This window comes from Ranitomeya imitator, chromosome 2, assembly GCF_032444005.1.
Source record: "Ranitomeya imitator isolate aRanImi1 chromosome 2, aRanImi1.pri, whole genome shotgun sequence".
Taxonomy (NCBI): Eukaryota; Metazoa; Chordata; class Amphibia; order Anura; family Dendrobatidae; genus Ranitomeya; species Ranitomeya imitator.
The window spans coordinates 241,797,671-241,818,843 of NC_091283.1; the positions used below are offsets into that span (position 1 = coordinate 241,797,671).

Below are 21,173 nucleotides of genomic sequence, written 5' to 3' on the forward strand. Positions count from 1 at the left end.
ACTAAACTAAAGCTCCTATCCCCAATATGCAGTAATCTAAGGGTACCGTCACACTATAACATTTCGATCGCTACGACGGTACGATTCGTGACGTTCCAGCGATATCGTTACGATATCGCTGTGTCTGACACGCAGCAGCGATCAGGGATCCTGCTGAGAATCGTACGTCGTAGCAGATCGTTTAGAACTTTCTTTCATCGCTGGATCTCCCGCTGTCATCGCTAGATCGGTGTGTGTGACACCGATCTAGCGATGCGATCCAGCGATGCGTTCACTTGTAACCAGGGTAAACATCGGGTAACTAAGCGCAGGACCGCGCTTAGTTACCCGATGTTTACCCTGGTTACAAGCTTTAAACTAAAAAAAAACAAACAGCACATACTTACATCTGGTGTCCGTCAGGTCCCTTGCCGTCTCTGCTTCCCGCACTGTGACTGCCGGCCGTAAAGTGAAAGCAGAGCACAGCGGCTGTGCTTTCACTTTCACTTTACGGCCGGCAGTCACAATGCGGGAAGCAGAGACGGCAAGGGACCTGACGGACACCAGATGTAAGTATGTGCTGTTTGTTTTTTTTTAGTTTAACGCTTGTAACCAGGGTAAACATCGGGTAACTAAGCGCGGTCCTGCGCTTAGTTACCCGATGTTTACCCTGGTTACCCAGGGACCTCGGCATCGTTGGTCGCTGGAGAGCTGTCTGTGTGACAGCTCCCCAGCGACCACACTACGATTTACCTACGATCACGGCCAGGTCATATCGCTGGTCGTGATCGTAGGTAAATCGTATAGTGTGACGGTACCCTAACATGAAGCGGTCAAACACATACCACCTGAGAGTCCGTCGGACTAATGAAATGTAAATAACCCTATCTCACACTGATAGTGTAATGTCTGCTAGCCGCACACATAAATAATGAACAGTGAGCACGACCAATGTCTAAATCAGAGCAAGTGGGAGACAAATAAGAGATACAGAGGGTATATACGTTACACAGGTGCTGCAGAGCCGCAGGCAGCCAGGAGGTGTGACGGAGCTGAAGCCAGGGTGTCAGTCAGGAGAGAGGAGGGGGGCCGAAGCCCAACGCGTATCGCTACACACAGGTAGCTTCGTCAGGGGCAGAAAGAGTGTCTGCCCCTGACGAAGCTACCTGTGTGTAGCGATACGCATGTGATATATATATATATATATATATATATATATATATATATATATATATATATATATATCTATTATGACACGCACAGGCACAGTCCCACTGTATAATCACTCACACACACACAGGGCTGGAAAGGGACAAAAAAGCACCCCTGCCACAAAAACCCCCACCAGTCCACATACTCAAACACTCCCCACCCCCAATCAGTGAATTTTGCTATACTTTGTCCTGCCCTTCAACACTCCTCTTAAAGGCGTTGTTTGAAGAGCCACATGTGAATGGCGCCGAAGTGCGCATGATCGACCACAGGTCCATTTACATGGTGCTCTTTAGAGCTCCAGCTCTCGGGATCATGGGGGTCTCAGGAGTTGGACCCCGGCGATACTGTGCAGTGTATATATACAGGACAGGAGGAGTGGTACTGTGCAGTGTATATATACAGGACAGGAGGAGTGGTACTGTGCAGTGTATATATACAGGACAGGAGGAGTGGTACTGTGCACTGTATATATACAGGACAGGAGGAGCGGTACTGTGCAGTGTATATATACAGGACAGGAGGAGCGGTACTGTGCAGTGTATATATACAGGACAGGAGGAGTGGTACTGTGCAGTATATATATACAGGACAGGAGGAGTGGTACTGTGCAGTGTATATATACAGGAGGAGTGGTACTGTGCAGTGTATATATACAGGACAGGAGGAGTGGTACTGTGCAGTGTATATATACAGGACAGGAGGAGTGGTGCTGTGCAGTGTATATATAGAGGACAGGAGGAGTGGTACTGTGTAGTGTATATATACAGGACAGGAGGAGTGGTACTGTGCAGCGTATATATACAGGAGGAGCGGTACTGTGCAGTGTATATATACAGGACAGGAGGAGCGGTACAGTGCAGTGTATATATACAGGACAGGAGGAGCGGTACTGTGCAGTGTATATATACAGGACAGGAGGAGCGGTACTGTGCAGTGTATATATACAGGACAGGAGGAGCGGTACTGTGCAGTGTATATATACAGGACAGGAGGAGCGGTACTGTGCAGTGTATATATACAGGACAGGAGGAGCGGTACTGTGCAGTGTATATATACAGGACAGGAGGAGCGGTACTGTGCAGTGTATATATACAGGACAGGAGGAGCGGTACTGTGCAGTGTATATATACAGGACAGGAGGAGCGGTACTGTGCAGTGTATATATACAGGACAGGAGGAGCGGTACTGTGCAGTGTATATATACAGGACAGGAGGAGCGGTACTGTGCAGTGTATATATACAGGACAGGAGGAGCGGTACTGTGCAGTGTATATATACAGGACAGGAGGAGCGGTACTGTGCAGTGTATATATACAGGACAGGAGGAGCGGTACTGTGCAGTGTATATATACAGGACAGGAGGAGCGGTACTGTGCAGTGTATATATACAGGACAGGAGGAGCGGTACTGTGCAGTGTATATATACAGGACAGGAGGAGCGGTACTGTGCAGTGTATATATACAGGACAGGAGGAGCGGTACTGTGCAGTGTATATATACAGGACAGGAGGAGCGGTACTGTGCAGTGTATATATACAGGACAGGAGGAGCGGTACTGTGCAGTGTATATATACAGGACAGGAGGAGCGGTACTGTGCAGTGTATATATACAGGACAGGAGGAGCGGTACTGTGCAGTGTATATATACAGGACAGGAGGAGCGGTACTGTGCAGTGTATATATACAGGACAGGAGGAGCGGTACTGTGCAGTGTATATATACAGGACAGGAGGAGCGGTACTGTGCAGTGTATATATACAGTACAGGAGGAGCGGTACTGTGCAGTGTATATATACAGGACAGGAGGAGCGGTACAGTGCAGTGTATATATACAGGACAGGAGGAGCGGTACTGTGCAGTGTATATATACAGGACAGGAGGAGTGGTACTGTGCAGGGTATATATGCAGAATAAGTTTCCTCTTCAACTCCTCCCAGCCCCCCCCCCCAGTCAGGTGGGAAGAGAAATCTAAGCAAACACCAGGAGAAAAAAAACAAAACAGCTCAGCTCCCAGTGGTGAGCCAGCTGCCGTCCTTCATATCAAAGAACCGACATTTCATCTGGATCCTTCACAAAGGACACATCACTACTTCATTTACCTGCAGGGTGCAGGCACTGGGCAGCAGCCTGGGAGTGTGGTAGACACCGGAGTGGACTGTGGGACGGGACCACTATATAGACTAGATCATCATTCAGCCTGCCTGTATAATGGCTGTGGCCGCATGTCTTCCTGCTCAGCCTCAGGGGTCAGACAGGGTTCAGAGGCGTGCTTACGTAGCACGCTGTACACAACACGTCTCTCTGAACCCTGTGTGAACCCTGGCCTGCTCGCACATCCAATCCAAGCGTGCAGGGTGCCATAGCAACTGGGTCTCAGCTTGCTCGCTGCGTGAAGTGTCCAGACACAGCTGTGTGTGGCTGCAAGCAGATAGTCTTGAATAAACAGTTAACAATACATGCTGCACGGAGGAAGGGCGGCCCTGTCTGTTGATAATTAACGGCCGGGGGGGGGGGGGGAAATGCCTCTTTGCCACCTGGCCCAGTCCGCGCCTGCTCGTATGTATCTATTACAGGAAACAGAACAACAACGTTATGATTCTTATAAAGTGGCAACAACAACCCCAAAAGAGTCTCCGTGCAGAAGGGGTTAATGTCCCCGCGCTCAGTAATGGGGAATCTCCACATACCTCCACCTGCAGAGCCGCACTCCACATATATGGCTGCTCTGTGCGCACAGGACCTGTGATGAGGTCACAGGAGGGAGGAGTCAGGGGTCACGTGATCCGCAGTGAAGACTCTACATGGAGACTTCTCCTCAGTCAGTGACATTTCCGCCATTATTCGCCCTCACTACTGGCACAATTACCTCGCGCCGCCTTTTCTACACAATGTTATGTGTGGAATATAACGTGTGATTTCTCTGGAGACAAATAGACCCCACACATGAGGGAATTATTACCGGTTACCGGACGTCTAGTATATGGCGGCATATGATTGTGCTATCGCCTCCACACCAGGAGCTAAAATGCCGAAATCTCACTTATTTACCCCCTTCCAGTGTCCGGCTAAGGGTCATATACGGCCATGCTCCTCTCCAGTCGCTGTGGGGGATTTGTTAATAGGATGGAGGGCGGCGTCCATGCTTGGACTTCAGAGAGAGTAATAAAATCACAGCTCACCTTCCCGATCCTTTACCCCTTACACCTGACCTGTTTAGCCAATTACCTGGAGATAAATGGTTTTACAGACTTAACGTGAGAGGGGCATATAACCTTATACGTATCGCCATGGTGACGGATGGAAGACCGCATTCAATACACCTGAGGGGCAGATTGAACATTTGATGTTGCCATTCGGGGTAACCAATGCTTCGTCAATCTTTGAAAATGTCATTTATATTTTTTCTCACTGCTTGGTAGATTTGTGGTAATTTTCCTGGATGATATATTGAGTTCCTCACGTACTCTGGAGGAGCATGGTGAGCACGTCAGACAGGTTCTCCAGGTTCTACGTGACAACTATTTATTTGCTAACCTGGAGAAATGGCAATTTGTGGTACAGCAGGTCCAGTTCTCAGGACATTTGGCTTCTGCATTGGGGTTTCAGATGGACTCCGTTAAGGTCCAAGTAGTCCTTGATTGCTTCTAACCAAGTAACCTGAAAGCCTTACAGAGATTTCTTGTAGTCGAGATTCTGAGGAACAAACAAGCGAAAAATAGGGTCTTATCTGATAACAAGATCTAATGAGAATAGAGGAGTATTACACTCACCTGATAGAGCGGCACCTCAGCAACATGTTCAATGCATAAATCAGCTGCTGCAGGACACGGGGCCAAAGACCGAGCAGAATAGCTGATCCGGGTATAATGTGTCTGTACCTGCACTGCTGATGAAGACTATCAGATATGGAGATTTCCTTAAAAACGCACGATATGTCAAAGTTTATGAGAAAGTCCGTCAAACAAAGATAAATTATGGTTCATGAAAAAACCATTTACATACATTAATTATATTAAACAGTGCTTATGAATGAAGTGAGGTCACCTAAAGAATGAATAAACATGTATGTGATGTGAATGAGAAAGTTCTTGCCAGTAAATAAATCATTTATAAATGGTGTTATTGAGTTGTGTCAGTAGTTTCCTATATGAGATGTGACCTGGTGTTCTGGAAGGTTCTGAAGTCACAGGTATAGTGGTGTAAAGCTGGGCACCACTAGTGAACTTGATGGATCAGCATTGGACTGAAAAAATAGGATTATTGGAAAAGAATCCACTGACCCAGAAGACAAATCCGTAACCCAATGGTTAATAAGTAATAAGAATGAATGACAGCCTGGGGTGTTACATAGTGAGAAATGGAAGTGCTGACAACACAAGAATGTGATTGGATCTTGTATGTGACGGCTGTCTATTCGAAGAGCGCGTGTTGGTTCCTGATCGCGGCTGTTTTGGTAACAGGAGACATAAACCTAGTGAGCATGTATCGGGGTCAAGCTACTATGGTGGAAGCGGATAGGAAGTGTGGTAAATTGTGCTCATGATTGTGCCATTTCAGGGCTCCATAGAATTTTGTTGTTGTGCCATTGCAACTTATTGACACAATTTTGCTAGCCAAAAAATAAAATACAGGCCACATATTTTACAGTGTGGCATCTCCGTGACACGCCTCATCTATCTGTGGCTACAAATTGTGGCATTTGAGGCCTCCATTGAACTGTTTTTGCTGTGTGTTACCCTAGTTATTGACACCAGTTTGCTAAAAATAATTTGTTACCTACAGGGCAGATATTGTAAACTGTGGTTTTCCCGCACACGGATCACATATAAGTTCGCTCCAAATTCAGCCATTTGTAGTGAACATGGAAAATATTGTAGTCCATGTAAAATGGGCAAGGCGCGAGGCAAGGGATGGGGAAGTGGACGTGATGCTGATGGTGCATGCAGAGGTCGAGGCCATGGACAAGCTGAAAGTGGCCACAACAAACACCCACATCTGCTGGCTCAACCTTCCTGTCCCAATTACTAGGGGACCGCAGCAGGACAGCAGTATTGAAGCCAGAGCAGTGTGAAAAGGTTGTGGGTTGGATGGTGGATAATAGAAAATAGCAAAAAATGGGAACCTGAAACATCATATTTAATAAGACTATTAAAGTGACTTGAGACAACAACAACAATCAAACATATATTTAGCAAAAGCTAACCAGATAAGAAGCTGATTATGAGTCCAGAGACCACTCGTTAATATAGACAGACTTCCCTGCTCCCTTAGCTTGAAACAGTCACTAAACTGATAGACATTTATAATCAAGCAGAGGAAATAAGCAAGGTACATAGATCCAAAAGGATAATACCACCACTGCCAGTAATATGGAAAAGGAAGAGGGAGTAAAAAAGCCTACGTAATAGCCTAACACCTTCCCCTATACTAAATACACCCTACCTGACAGCGGAGGTTGGCACCCTAGATCTGTGCAATGGCGCCCCCACTCGGTGGCGGCTCACCCTCACTGGAGGACCCAACAAACGCCCTACACCTCAAAGAAAAGAGGCAAAAGGATAGTTGTTCATTTAACCCTATTGGGTAGATGGAGCCCAATCTGTGAATCCATTTGTGTCATGTTGCAGTATCAACCTATCCCAATCACCACCCGTAGTGGTTTATTGACTTTCTCAATACCCATAAATTTCACTGCGGTTAGATCACCTCCATGGGCAAGGTTCACGTGTCTCGGTAACGGGGTGTATCTCTTTTTCACAATGTCTCTCAAATGTTCTCCAACTCTCCTCCTAAACTCTCTAATCATTTTGCCAACATATACTAGATCACAACTGCAAATTGCTCTATAAACAATACCTTTGCTTCTACAATTAATGAAGGACCTGATCTCAAACTTATTTACTTTGTTGGTAGAAAAGAAAAATTTACCCACTTCGATATTTTTGCAGGCTACGTAACCACTACATTTATAGCACCCAGTGATATTAGAGGTCAACCAAGATTTCTGTGGTGATTGGGAAAAGTGACTACGTTTAAAATTGACCAATGCTTCATCAAAATTTGCCTCAAATAATTTGCACTATTGTTAAACGTGGTTATGAAACGAAGGCCGGAATATTCATCTTTTTTCACCGTAACTGGAGTTAATAAATCAGCTCTCTCTTTTTTAACTTTATTAAAGTCCCCCCTCAAAACCAGATCAGGGTACCCCCTTTCACGGAATCGATTTTGTAGGTCATGTGCCTGTCTCACAAAATTACTGTTATTCGAGCAGTTCCTACGTACTCTCATGTACTGCCCTTTAGGAATGCCTTTTTTCAATGCTAAAGGGTGCCCACTCTACCATCTAAGCAGGGAGTTTGTGGTGGTGGATTTCCTGTGAATACTGGTGCCCAAAGAGCCAACAGACATCCTCTCAGTCAGTACATCCAGGAAGGCGAGTTTCAGTAAGTTCCACTCAAATATGAAGGTAAGTCCCAGATCTTTAGAATTAAGTTTAGCAACATATTCAGAGGAGTCACCTGTGCCTCTCCATATAACGAACACGTCATCAATGAATCTTAACTACAATAGGGCCCTGTTATTGCCTTCAATCCCAGTCTCGCCAAAGACTATAGTTTTCACCCACCAGCCCAGGAGCAAATTAGCATACGAAGGAACACAGGGTCTCACCATGGCTGTGCCCCTGAGCTGATGGAGGTGCATCGCCCCCAGACACAGGGCCACAGATCACTCGGTACCGGTCCTTTCTGCTCGGTTCTGGGGTTGTCACGGTGGCTGGACCCGGTCGTGACCCTGCTAAGGGGCGTCCAATAAAGATGATAGTACAGTCTGCCAGGGGTTCGTGACGCCACCTGTGGTGTTCGGTCAGGGTGACTGACGCTGCTGTGGGGTCCGCTGGGGTGATGGAATGGCAGCTGGATGGTATACCTTCCCACAGGTGAAGTATGTCCCCAGGGCTTCCCAGTAAGGTCGATGGTGTGAGGTGCAGCCAATAACGAGGACACAAGTTGCAGTCTCTTTACCTCTTTACTGAAGGCTTCAATATCCTCAGTCCAGAGCACGTTCAACCAGGCTATCAGAGACCGGCCGGTCCGATGGGCACATCCAGAGTTTCCCTCGCAGACGGAAATCGTTGCCTACCAATAGCGCCTGTGTGTTGTAGTCCTACCCTGCTGAGCATTCGGAATAGTCCTCACAACTGCTGTTCTCGTTCGTTCGTTCTCTACAGCTCTCTTTCTCTCTCTCGTTCTTTGGTTCCAGACCCCACTGTGCTTTCTCCCTGCAACACCCCCTGCCACGGGATGTTGCCTGGTTCCAACCCAGTCAGCTTCTACTAACTTCCTCCCCAGCCCCTAGTTATACCAGTGTGAGGAGTGGCCCAATAAATAAAGCCTTTTTCTCCCCCTAGTGGCCGGAGTGTGAAGTGTAATGTGTTCTGGTGATACCTGGTCAGGAGAACTCTTTAGTGCCATCAGACCTACTGCCACTCTCCTTAGCGGCAGAATGCCATACTGCAACGACCAGGTCTCTGGGGCGCTGCACTAGTACTTACCGTCAAAGGTGAAGTAGTCGTGCGTCAATAAAACATCAAGACACTCAAGTATGAAGTCATTATGATTACTCAAATGACGCCCCCTACTTCTCAAGTAATAGTCTACCCCCTCAAGCCCCTTATAATGAGGGATTGATGAATAAAGGGCCTCAACGTCAATGCTACCAAGAATGTTGTCAGAGTCAAGAATTAGGCCCTCAATTATCTTAAACAAATCTGTTGTATCTCGTGTGTATGAGCTTAGGGCCAAGACAAAGGGATTTAAAATTTTGTCCAAATAGACAACAAGATTCCTTGTCAGTCTTCCTGTACCTGACACAATGGGTCTACCCCTCAAAGGGGATAAGCCCTTGTGAACTTTAGGGAGATAGTAGAATGTGACCGTTATAGGGAATTTTGGTACAATGAAATCCATCTCAGTTTTATCAATGACTGCTAAGGAGAGACCATACGTGGTGATATCCTAAAATTCATTAAGAAATGTCTCAGTGGGATTTGATGTAAGTACACAATAGAAATTATTGTCACGTAAAATACGCAAACACATTTGTTTATAATCAGAGGTGTCCATGACCACAACATTACCGCCTTTATCTGAAGGCTTGATTTGAACGCTGTGGTCCTTCTCAAGACAACACAATGCAGAGATATCCTGTCGGGTTAAATTATAACGAACCTCAGAGGAGATTTTATCAAGATTTTCAATGTCCTTTGAATCTAAATTGTGGAAAATATCAATAGATGTTAAGTCCGCTGGAGGAGGAGGCATCTTTTTACTTTGAGCTAAGATCCGTAAAAGGACCTTCACCCCTGGTGTTAGGGTTTGCATCAGACAGGTCATAGAGTAATCTAATGTCCTCCAGCATTGAGTCAGGAACCCCCAGACTCTCAATCATTTTTTTTAATCTTCTTGGATGTGAAATTTCTTCCATTTAAGCTTACGGATAAAAAGGTGAAGATTAGTGATGAGCGAGCACTAAAATGCTCGGGTGCGCATTGCTCGGGTTGAGCAAATTGGAATACTCAGGCACTTGACCCGAGCAACGAGCCCAATGTAAGTTTATGGGAAACCCGAGTACTTTTACCACAATCCCCCCCCCCCCCCCTGGGGGGGCCTTTTAAGGTCTAAAGACGTCTGAAAATGATGGAAACACTGCTCAAATGACATGGGAACATCATGGGGATCACCCCTGGAAGCATTTCTGACTCCCAAGGTCACAGCTGTAAGCAATGTTGTCAGTTTCACGCCATTTTTACAGGTGCACCAAAAAACAAACAAAAACAAAACCAAAATGGATTTTGCTGGTAAAGTTGTTAAGATACATTTTTTTCCAGGGTAATGACTTGTATATAAGGCAAAATAATTAACCCCAGATCGAAATGTTCCTCCACCACTTGGGCTATGTTCACACGTAGCGTTTTTGATGCGTTTTTCAACTTTAACATTGCTTTCAACCAATACAAATGCATTCACTGGGAAACGTCATTGTAACATGTAACACCCCTAGGTGGCCATGTGGTGTGTGACACATAAGCAGACCCATCTTGTTTCATTTATGAAGGAGGGTCTCTTAAAGTCACAGAGCCTATTTTTAGAGGGGCATCAGGCGGAATTAATATTCTTAAAGGGCCATTATTATACAGTGGGTATCCTATGCTGTTATTGCCTATGCAGTGAGTGGCTGGGCTGCCAAGAATTAGGACTCCCCCCAATACCCCTTTCATGAGAGGTACAGGAGGGCTTCCTGAAAAAATATTGAATTGAATGCAAGGCCTGCCCTGCTATCAAGTCATATGCACCCCAATAAGCCTTTGAACCCAGATACTGGATGGCCACAGGAAAACCCAGTTCACATTCTTCAGTTGGTCCTGCCATACTGTTTCCTTATGCATTGAATGCAGGAGCCGCCTTGACCCAAATTTGCACGCACCATAATCCCCTTTGGAAGAAACATGGAGGAGGGCCTCATAAAAAAAACTGTCCCACTACAAAGGAGCGGGTCTCCTAAACTCGTAATGCCCATACACTAAGTGCATGGGCTGACAAACATTTCCCAATAGGGATATGAGTTGCCCACCAGGGCCATGGGGTACTCAGCACCAGGTCCAGTCGCTCTTAAAGGTGATGTCATGGTGGCTGCGACCCGGTCCGTGGCCCTGGGGTGCCCAATTAAAGGGGAACGGTATTTTAAAAGGAATTGTAAATGAAGTCTATTGTTCGTGACGCCACCTGTGGTTCTCGGTCAGTAGGGAACGACGCAACTTAAAGGAGTCCTCTGGGGTGATGGTATGGCGGCTGGATGGTGACGCTTCCCACAGGTGAAGCGGGGTCCCCAGGGCTCCCAAGGTGTGTGGCAAGATGGTGAGTGCCGACGAATAAGTGAAGGACACAAGTTGTAAAGTCTTTACCTGGTTTACTGTTGTTAGCAGGCCACAGTCCAGGGTACCAGGCACAGGCGGTCATGTGGTCCGGCCGGCTTGGAGGCAAAGGTGATCCCTCTCCCAAGTGAGGTCCGTAAGCCTTTTCTACTTGTGCTAAGATGGTGAGGTCCCTGCTGCTTGTAGCTTGCTGGCAAGGTATCCTCTCCTGTCCTGTGACAGTTGCCTGCACGGTTACAGATACATTTGTAAAAAAATATTTACTTGGGATCACAGACACCCTTGCCAAAAAATTGATTGTCTGTAGCAGCACGGAACACGTGAACCCTGGTGATGTGGTGGAAAAGGTGAGGTGAAAGAAGGCTTCATTAAAAACTAGGCCCAATGATAAGGAGCGGGTCTACTAGGCTTGTAACGACCTTACATGAAGTGCATGGGCTGAGACACATTTCACCATGGGGCGGGTACCTTTTTAAAAAATCTTTTATGGACATCATAGACAGGCTTGGCAAAAATTGTACTGCCTGTAGCATCACAGAACACGTTAAGCGTGGTGATCTAGTGGTAGAGAATGAAGAGACATTGCTAAGGCCTCATGAAATACTAGGCCCAATGTAAAGGAGTGTGTCTCCTAGACTTGTAATGCCCATACACTCAGTGCATGGGCTGACAAACATTTCCCCATGGGGTACATTTTTTTAAAATATACTATGAGCATCGTAGACACCCTTGCTAAAAAATTGACTGTAGCAGCACAGAAGACGTTAAGCCTGGTGATCTAGTGGTGGAGAATGAGGAGACATTTTCCATTTCCTTTCCCATTCCGGTTCATAGTGGCGGTGTGATTCACTCCTGTTGGTGCTGGTGCCCGACTTGCTCTAATTAAGGTTTCCTGACCTCCTTTTGATGTCCTTGATCTCTTTGTGCCTAGATATCTCTGTCCATGTGGTAATATGTGATCCCAGCCCAAGCTCCTTTACTATATTGACTGATTGTATTATTCAGTAATTTCTCATTTTGTTACTCGTTTCCCTAATGAGCGGCAGAATATGATTGTTTATGACACAATTTCTAAATGCCCCTCATTTACGTCCAGTGTTATTTAATAATTATGGTAACATACGACACCATCTAATATAATGCTTTTTTATGTATATAATTTACATGCTGGGATGAAATTTAGTTTGATGACATAGTTGGCGCGTTGAGATTCCTATAATATGTTGCAGTCTCACTAGTTAATTGATGCCTTACCTCTTTGCGGATCACGTATGCGCATTGAGTGATAAGTGTTCAGGAAACACGTGATCTCTGCATCCTGTTATGGGCTCCACTCCTTGCGTCTCCTGTACCGGACGCATCTATACTCCCCAGCTGCGGCCCACGCTGGATGACGTGCGGTTCATGGACTCAACCATCTGAGTTACCAATGAGGTTGGTTTGACTACTGGGCTCCTGTTTGATGCGCAGATATGATTGGATCCGGACAAACCGGAAGTTGATGTGCGGACATTTTCTTTGATATGAGTTCTTTATTTGAGACGATTTTGTGGAATCCTTCTTGTGAGAGGCTCCATATAGAGGCCAGCGATGGCGGAGCGCTCCATCATTTAGACTACCACTTATCTGCCCTATCCCCTGATGAGTCCCCCCGGGAAGAAACGGAGGTGGTCTTATATAGGAATGGTTTGAGAAATCATGTATCAAACTTATGGATTCCTGGTCAACTGTAATAGGAGGGTCCATTCTCCATGAGGCATCCCCATCGTTTGGTGAGATTGTTCCAATTATTCATGTACCCCCGATCTTTTCTTTCCTTAACATAATCTATATGATTATCAGTGGTACTGATTTTCCTAATGGGTAATAATTTGGTTATGTTGACCAATATTACTGGCAGTGGTGGTATTATTCTTTTGGGTCTATGTACCTTGTTTCTTTCCTCTGCTTGATTATAAATGTCTATCAGTTTAGTGACTGTTTCAAGTTAAGGGAGCAGGGAAGTCTGTCTATATTAACGAGTGGTCTCTGGACTTATAATCAGCTTCCTATCTGGTTAGATTTTCCTAAATATATGTTTGATAGGAGTTGTTGTTGTGTCATGTCACTTTAATAGTCTTATTAAATATTATGTTTCAGGTTCCCATTTTTTGCTATTTTCTATTATCCACCATCCAACCAACAACCTTTTCCCACTGCTCTGGCTTCAATACTGCTGTCCTGCTGCGATCCCCTAGTAATTGGGACAGGAAGGTCGAGCCAGCAGATGTGGGTGTTTGTTGTGGCCCACTTTCAGCTGGTCCACGGCCTCGACCTCTGCATGCACCATCACCATCACTCCACTTCCCATCCCTTGCCACGGGCCATGCCCATTTTAATTGGACAATATTTTCAACGTTCACTACAAATGGATGAATTTGGAGCGAACTTATATGTAATCCGTGTGCGGGAAAACCACAATTTACAATATCTGCCCTGTAGGTAACAATATTTTTTAGCAAACTGGTGTCAATAACAAGGGTAACACACAGCAAAAAAAGTTCAATGGAGGCCTCAAATGCCACAATTTGTAGCCCACAGATAGATGAGGCATGTCATGGAGATGCCACACTGTAAAATATGTAGCCTGTATTTTTTTGGCCAGCAAAATTGTGTCAATAAGTTGCAATGGCACAACAACAAAATTCTATGGAGCCCTGAAATGGCACAATTTTAAGCACGATGATATGCGATCCATGTGCCGTACAAAACTCAGTGTAAAATATCTGCCCTGTTGCAAAAAATTTTGGGGCAGCAAAATGTCAAGAAATTGGATAAGACACTCCCAAAAAGTTTTTAAAGTACCATAAAAAAATGGCAGAATTTTCTGCGCACTCAGATGTGATCGCTGGGACGGGCAAACCCGTGTAAAATAGCTGGAATTTTACGCTGAACTATGAAAAGGATCTGGTGTAGTCTGCAGTGTCAACAAGCAAATAGAGAAAAAGGGGGCTCTGGAATAAAATAATCAGGATTAAGATGCCCAAAAAATTATTCCTGACCATTGACACCTGGGGCTATGTATATATGTAATAGGCAGCAGCAGACAGTAATGGAATGGACCCTCTTGATGTATGCGCTGTTATCTATATACCCACATACAGTGCCTGCAGGCCTTGCACTGATATGTATAGAGCCACATACACTCCCCTGCCTACCTAGCACTGCAATCTATATACTCCGGAATTAGTCCTTAGAAGGACTGTTGGTTTAGCTGGATTTGTGGATTCTATGATGTAGAGTCTCACTAACTGAAAACCCCCCACATCTGACCCTATCTCGGCAGAAGCTCTCCCTACACTGTCTGAATCCGGAGCTGAATGTGACGAGCAGGGCGGTGCTAGGTATCTTATAGACCTGGTGATGCTGTGTGGCCAGCCAATCACTGTAATGCCACAACCAACATGGCTACGGCATTATAGTGCGTGGCAGACAATCCCTGCATGTTTATTGTCTCTCTAAAGAGCACCAAACATGCAGGGCGGGGACCCGAACTCCCGCCGAGCAAACCCGGAAATGCTCGGTGCTCGCCGAGTACAGCGATGATCGGGCGAGTAACGACCATTACCGAGTATGCTCGCTCATCACTAGTGTAGTTCGTTCCCCCAGTTTTTTCGTTCTCTCTGGCATCCAGAGTGCTCCGCCAATGGATCCTCCATTCTGTAGCCTGAGTGATCAGCCGATGCTCTTTGTATCGCATTATTCCCCTCATCAACACCTCCCTCATTTTCCCTTACTCCTATTCACTACACATTCTATCAGCTTCCACCATAGTAGCTTGACCCCGATACATGCTCACTAGGTTTATGTCTCCTGTTACCAGAACAGTCGCGATCAGGAACCAACACGCGCTCTTCGAATAGTCAGCCGACACATACAAGATTCAATCACATTCTTGTGTTGTCAGCACTTCCATTTCTCACTATGTAACACCCCAGGCTGACATTCATTCTTATTACTTATTAACCATTGGGTTACATATTTGTCTTCTGCTTCAATGGATTCTTTTCCAATAATCCTATTTTTTCAGTCTGATGCTGATCCATCAAGTTCACTAGTGGTGCCCAGCTTTACACCACTATACCTGTGACTTCAGAACCTTCCAGAACACCAGGTCACATCTCATATAGGAAACTACTGACACAACTCAATAACACCATTTAAAAATGATCTATTTACTGGCAGGAACTTTCTCATTCACATCACATACATGTTTATTCATTCTTTAGGTGACCTCACTTAATTCATAAGTACTTTTAAATATAATTAATGTATGTACCATATATACTCGAGCATAAGCTTGAGATTTTCAGCCCAAAAAAATGGGCTGAAAGTGCCCCTCTCGGCTTATACTCGAGTCATGGAAGGCGGGGGGGTCGGCGGGTAAGGGGGAGCGATGCCTGTCAAATACTCACCTGCTTCCAGTGCTCCTGGCGCGGTCCCCACATGTCCCACGGTCTTCGGGCGCGGCAGCTTCTTCCCCTGTTCAGCGGTCACTGGTACTGTTATGAATATGGGCTCCACTCCCATAGGGGTGGAGTTGCATATTCATTACTGTAATGAGCGGTGCCACGTGACTGAATGGTATAAGTGCCACTGAATGGTATAAGTTGCATGAAGCAGGTCAGATCTGATTTCAGTCAGATGTGACATAATTTCAAGTGACATATTTTAAGTGTGTCATCTAAAATATACCAGAAATAGTCCAGAAATCGGCCAGACGGTAAGACTAATCACTATCTTCTAAGTTTACTTGCCTTTCCTTTCTCCCCTGCTCTTTAACCATGCTCACATTTCCCCCACTGTTTTTTCTCCACTAATCCTCAATCTCCTCCACTAAGGGTGGTTTCACACTTGCGTTTTTGTCTGCAGCGTTTTTTTCAAAAAAACGCATGCGGTTTTTTTTCCTATATTTAACATTGAAAACGCATGCGTTTTTTTGTGTACGCGTTTGGTCGCGTTTTGTGACGCATGCGTTTTTTTTACTGCATGCGTTCATTTTCTGAAATGCTACTTGTAGTATTTTTAGAAGCGTTTTTTGGACCAAAAAAATGCATGCGTTTTCATGCGTTTTTTTGGGGTCAAAAAATACATTGGAGTCAATGGGGACGCATGCGTTTTTTGGTGCATGCGTTTTTTGCGGTAAAAAACGCATGCGTTTTTTTATTAAAAAACCAGAAAACACACTGATATCCCACCCCCCAACATAAAGGTGATAAAGGGAACCTAACCCTACCCCTAACCCTACCCCTACCCCTAAGGGATCCTAACCCTACCCCTAACCCTAACCATAAAGGGATTAGGGGTAGGGTTAGGATCCCTTAGAGTTAGGGTTAGGGGTAGGGTTAGGGGTAGGATCCCTTAGGGTTAGGGGTAGGGTTAGGATCCCTTAGGGTTAGGGGTAGGGTTAGGGGTAGGGTTAGGGGTAGGGTTAGGGGTAGGATCCCTTTAGGGTTAGGGTTATGATCCCTACCCCTAACCCTACCCCTAACTATTTCTGTTCATAGTGGGTTTTTTACTTTATTTTGATGATTGGCAGCTGTCACACATTTCTCAGCATGCGTTTAAAAAACGCAAACGCATGTAAAAACGCATGTAAACGCGTCAAAACGCCGCGTTTTTTTCACCACATGCAAAAACGCATGCGTCAAAAAAACGCAGCGTTTACATGCGTTTTTTCACCATGCGTTTTTTACTGCAAAAACGCACCCCAAAAAACGCCAATGTGAAACCAGCCTAACCCCATACCCTTGCACCCTCAAACCACGTATCTCCCCCTCTCTTACCCCCCACCTCGCTTCATCTGCAGACCTGGTCTCTAACCTCAGACCTCTACCACCAAAATATAATATAAGCCAATCACTCTCCTTCACCCACCTGCTTCTTTCTCTGCTTATTCTCACAGCTGGCGACATCCCCCAATCCGACATCCCCCAATCCTGCCCCCCGCCTCATTCATCACTAATCCTCACCACTATCCTTCTCACACTATGAGAAACTATCGCAACCCCTCACACTTAAAATCTGTGCCACTGACCCCCATCCCCCTGCTTCCTCTCTCTGGGGCACTTTGGAATGCCTGCTCTATATGCAACAAGCTCCATGTGATCCACGATCTCTTTACTTCCCGAAACCTTTCCTTCCTGGCCCTCACTGAGACCTGGCTGACGCCCCCTGACACGGCCTCAATTGCAGCACTGAGCTATGGTGGCCTCCAATTTACCCACACTCCTCGCTCTGGCAACAGACATGGTGGAGGAGTGGGTATCCTTCTTTCTAAAAACTTCCTTCAACCCTATCCAACCCCCTCCCTCCCTTATCCTCCCTTCTTTCGAGGTTCACTCTGTCCGTATCTACGCTCCCTCCAATCTCCAATTGGCTGTCATATACTGACCACCGGGCTCAGCCACTGCCTTCATTGACCAATTCTCCACCTGGCTCCTTCACTTTCTCTCTGCTGACATCCCCACCATCATCATGGGTGACTTTAATATCCCTACTGACACCAGCCAGCAGCCTCCAAGCTCCTGGCCCTTACTTCATCCTTTGGACTCACTCAGTGGTCCTCCACAGCCACCCACACAGACGGACATACACTAGACCTCATCTTCACCCGCCTCTGTTCCTTATCTAATCTCACAACCTCTCCCTTCCCCCTATCTGACCACCATGTACTCACCTTCTCATCCTTGTCCTCCTCACCTGCCCCCCATGTCCAGCCATTACCACATCCTCGCAGAAACCTCGCACATCTAGACATTCACAGACTCTCAGACTCTCTCCTACCCCTGTCCTCCATATCTTCACTCCATGACACGGACAGTGCCACTGCTTTCTATAACTCCGCCCTCACATCAGCCATAGACTCAGTCGCCCCTCTCATGCATGGCACAGTGCGATGAACCAATAGACAACCTTGGCATAACAATCTCACAAAAAAACTTTGACAAGCACCCAGGGTTGCGGAGCGGCGTTGGAAGAAAACACGCCTGCCAGACAACTTCACTGCTTTCAAACAAGCTACATTTGACTTCAAATTAGCACTCACCTCCGCTAAACAGACCTATTTCACTAACCTTGTATCTTCACTATCCTACAACCCAAAACAACTATTCAGCACATTTACCTCCCTCCTCCGCCCACCACTGCCACCTCCAACTCCCCTCATCTCCTCCGAGGACTTTGCCACCTACTTCAAAAACAAGATCGACCAAACAAGGCTAACCTTTACAGTTCCATCACCCCAAACACTCCATATACCAGACCTCTGCCCTTCCCTAATAACCTCCCTCTCCAACATCACTGAAGGAGAGCTTACTCGCCTCTTCTCCAAATCGCACCTCACCACCTGTGCACTTGACCCCATCCCCTCCCACCTGCTCCCCAACGTCACTAACATGCTCATTCCAGCCCTAACCCATCTCTTCAACCTATCGCTATCTTCTGGTACCTTCCCCTCGGTCATCAAACATGCCACCATCACACCCATCCTCAAAAAAACTAACCTTGACCCAACTGCTATGCCCAGCTACCGCCCCATATCACTGCTCCCGTTTGCTGCAAAACTCCTTGAGCAGCATGTCCATGCTCAAATTTCCTCCCACCTCTCATCTAACTCTCTCCTTGACAACCTTCAATCTGGCTTCCGTCCCCACCACTCCACCGAAACTGTCCTGACAAAAATTACTAATGACTTACTCACAGCCAAAGCTAACAGACAGTTCTCCATCCTTCTCCTTCTTGACCTGTCCTCTGCTTTCGACACAGTCGATCACTGCCTACTGCTACAGATTCTTTCTTCCCTTGGCATCAAAGACCTTGCCCTGTCTTGGATTGCCTCATACCTTTCCGACCGCACATTTAGCGTTTCCCACTCCCACACCACCTCCTCATCCCGCCCTCTCTCTGTTGGATTCCCTCAGGGCTCTGTCCTAGGGCCCCTACTTTTTTCCATCTATACTCTTGGCCTAGGACAACTCAAAGTCCCATGGCTTCCAGTACCACCTGTATGCGGACGACACTCAGATCTACCTCTCTGGCCCAGATGTCACCTCTCTGCTGTCCAGAATCCCGAAGTGTCTGTCAGCCATATCCTCCTTCTTCACCTCTCGCTTCCTAAAACTCAATGTAGACAAAACCGAACTCATCATCTTTCCACATCTCACGTATCCCCCCTACCTGACCTATCTATTATGGTAAACGGCATCACGCTCTCTGCCGCACATGAAATCCTCTGCCTCGGGGTAACTCTCGACTCTGCCCTGTCCTTCAAACTGCACATCCAAACTCTTGCCACCTCCTGTCACCTCCAACTCAAAAATATTGCCAGAATCCGTTCCTTCCTCAGCCCACAATCTACCAAAACTCTTGTGCATGCCCTCATAATCTCCCGCCTCGACTACTGCAACAGCCTCCTCTGTGGCCTCCCCGCTAACTCTCTTGCACGACTCCAGTCTGTCCTCAACTCTGCTGCCCGGCTAATCCACCTCTCTCCTCGCTACTCCCCTGCTTCTCCCTTCTGCAAATCCCTCCACTGGCTCCCAATTCCCCAACGAATCCAGTTCAAACTACTAACACTGATCTACAAAGCCATCCACAACCTGTCCCCTCCCTATATCTCTGAACTAATCTCCCACTATCTTCCCTCACATAATCTCCGATCCTCCCAAGACCTCCTACTCTCCTCCACACTTATTCGTTCCTCACACAACCGCCTCCAAGATTTCTCCCGAATATCCCCCATCCTCTGGAATTCCACACCTCAACATGTCCGACTATCCACCACCCTCGGCTCCTTCAGACGGAACCTGAAAACCCATCTCTTCAAGAAAGCCTACAGCCTGCAATAACCATTCTGCCGCCTCGCCATCGCCAGAGACGCCGCCTCGCCCCTACCTTCTGTCTCTTCCCCACTATCCCATAGAATGTAAGTCCGCAAGGACAGGGTCCTCTCCCCTCTGTACCAGTCTGTCACTGTAAATTTGTTTACTGTAAACAATATCTATAACTCTATATGTAACCCCTTTCTCATGTACAGCACCATGGAATTAATGGTGCTATATAAATAAATAATAATAATAATGTCTCAATTAATTTTACTTTTATTGGTATCTGTTTTTATTTTTGACATTTACCGGTAGCTGCTGCATTTTCCACCCTAGGCTTATACTCGAGACATGAAGTTTTCTCAGTTTTTTGTGGCAAAATTAGGGGGGTCGGCTTATACTCGAGTATATACGGTAAATGTTTTTTGTTTTTTTCATGAACCATAATTTATCTTTGTTTGACGGACTTTCTCATGAACTTTCACATATTGTGCTTTGTTTGGCTTTTTTTAATTTAAAAAACACAGCATATAAAAGGTTCCAAGCTTGACATGTTCATCCGCTATCAGGTTTTGTCCTGAGGAAGAGGTCCTGCGTGACTTTGAAAACCTATTTGAATAAATGTTTTTAAGGAAATCTCCATATCTGATAGTCTTCATCAGCAGTGCAGGTACAGACACATTATACTCGAATCAGCTCTTCTGCTCGGTCTTTGGCCCCGTGTCCTGCAGCAGCTGATTTATGCATTGAACATGTTGCTGAGGTGCCGCTCTATCAGGTGAGTGTAATACTCCTCTATTCTCATTACATCTTGTTATCAGATAAGACCCTATTTTTCGCTTGTTTGTTCCTCAGGATCTCGACTACAAGAAATCTCTGTAACGCTTTCAGGTTACTTGGTTAGAAGCAATCAAGGACTACTTGGACCTTAACGGGGTCCATCTGAAACCCCAATGCAGAAGAGAAAATGTCCTGAGAACTGGACCTGCTGTACCACAAATTGCCATTTCTCCAGGTTAGCAAATAAATAGTTGTCACGTAGAACCTGGAGAACCTGTCTGACGTGCTCACCATGCTCCTCCAGAGTATGTGAGGAACTCAATATATCATCCAGCAAAATTACCACAAATCTACCAATCAGTGAGAAAAAATATAACTAATGACATTTTCAGAGACTGCCG

General features: G+C 46.0%; 2 protein-coding genes across 3 annotated transcripts in view; both read right to left on the minus strand.

Annotated features, from left to right (window-relative positions):
* Nucleotides 1–3,935, minus strand: part of LOC138662852 (oocyte zinc finger protein XlCOF6-like) — a 46,457-nt gene extending 42,522 nt beyond the window's left edge. Inside the window, exon 1 of one of the 2 annotated variants that reach the window (XM_069748831.1) lies at nt 3,882–3,935. In XM_069748831.1, coding sequence (XP_069604932.1) covers nt 3,882–3,908 — 27 coding nt within the window. In that variant the 5' untranslated portion in view covers nt 3,909–3,935. Of the gene's footprint in view, nt 1–3,293; nt 3,402–3,881 lie in introns of those variants that run through there. The other variant, XM_069748832.1, reaches the window with a different exon arrangement.
* Nucleotides 1–21,173, minus strand: part of LOC138662856 (oocyte zinc finger protein XlCOF22-like) — a 283,481-nt gene that overhangs the window by 152,702 nt on the left and 109,606 nt on the right. The window lies entirely within an intron of this gene.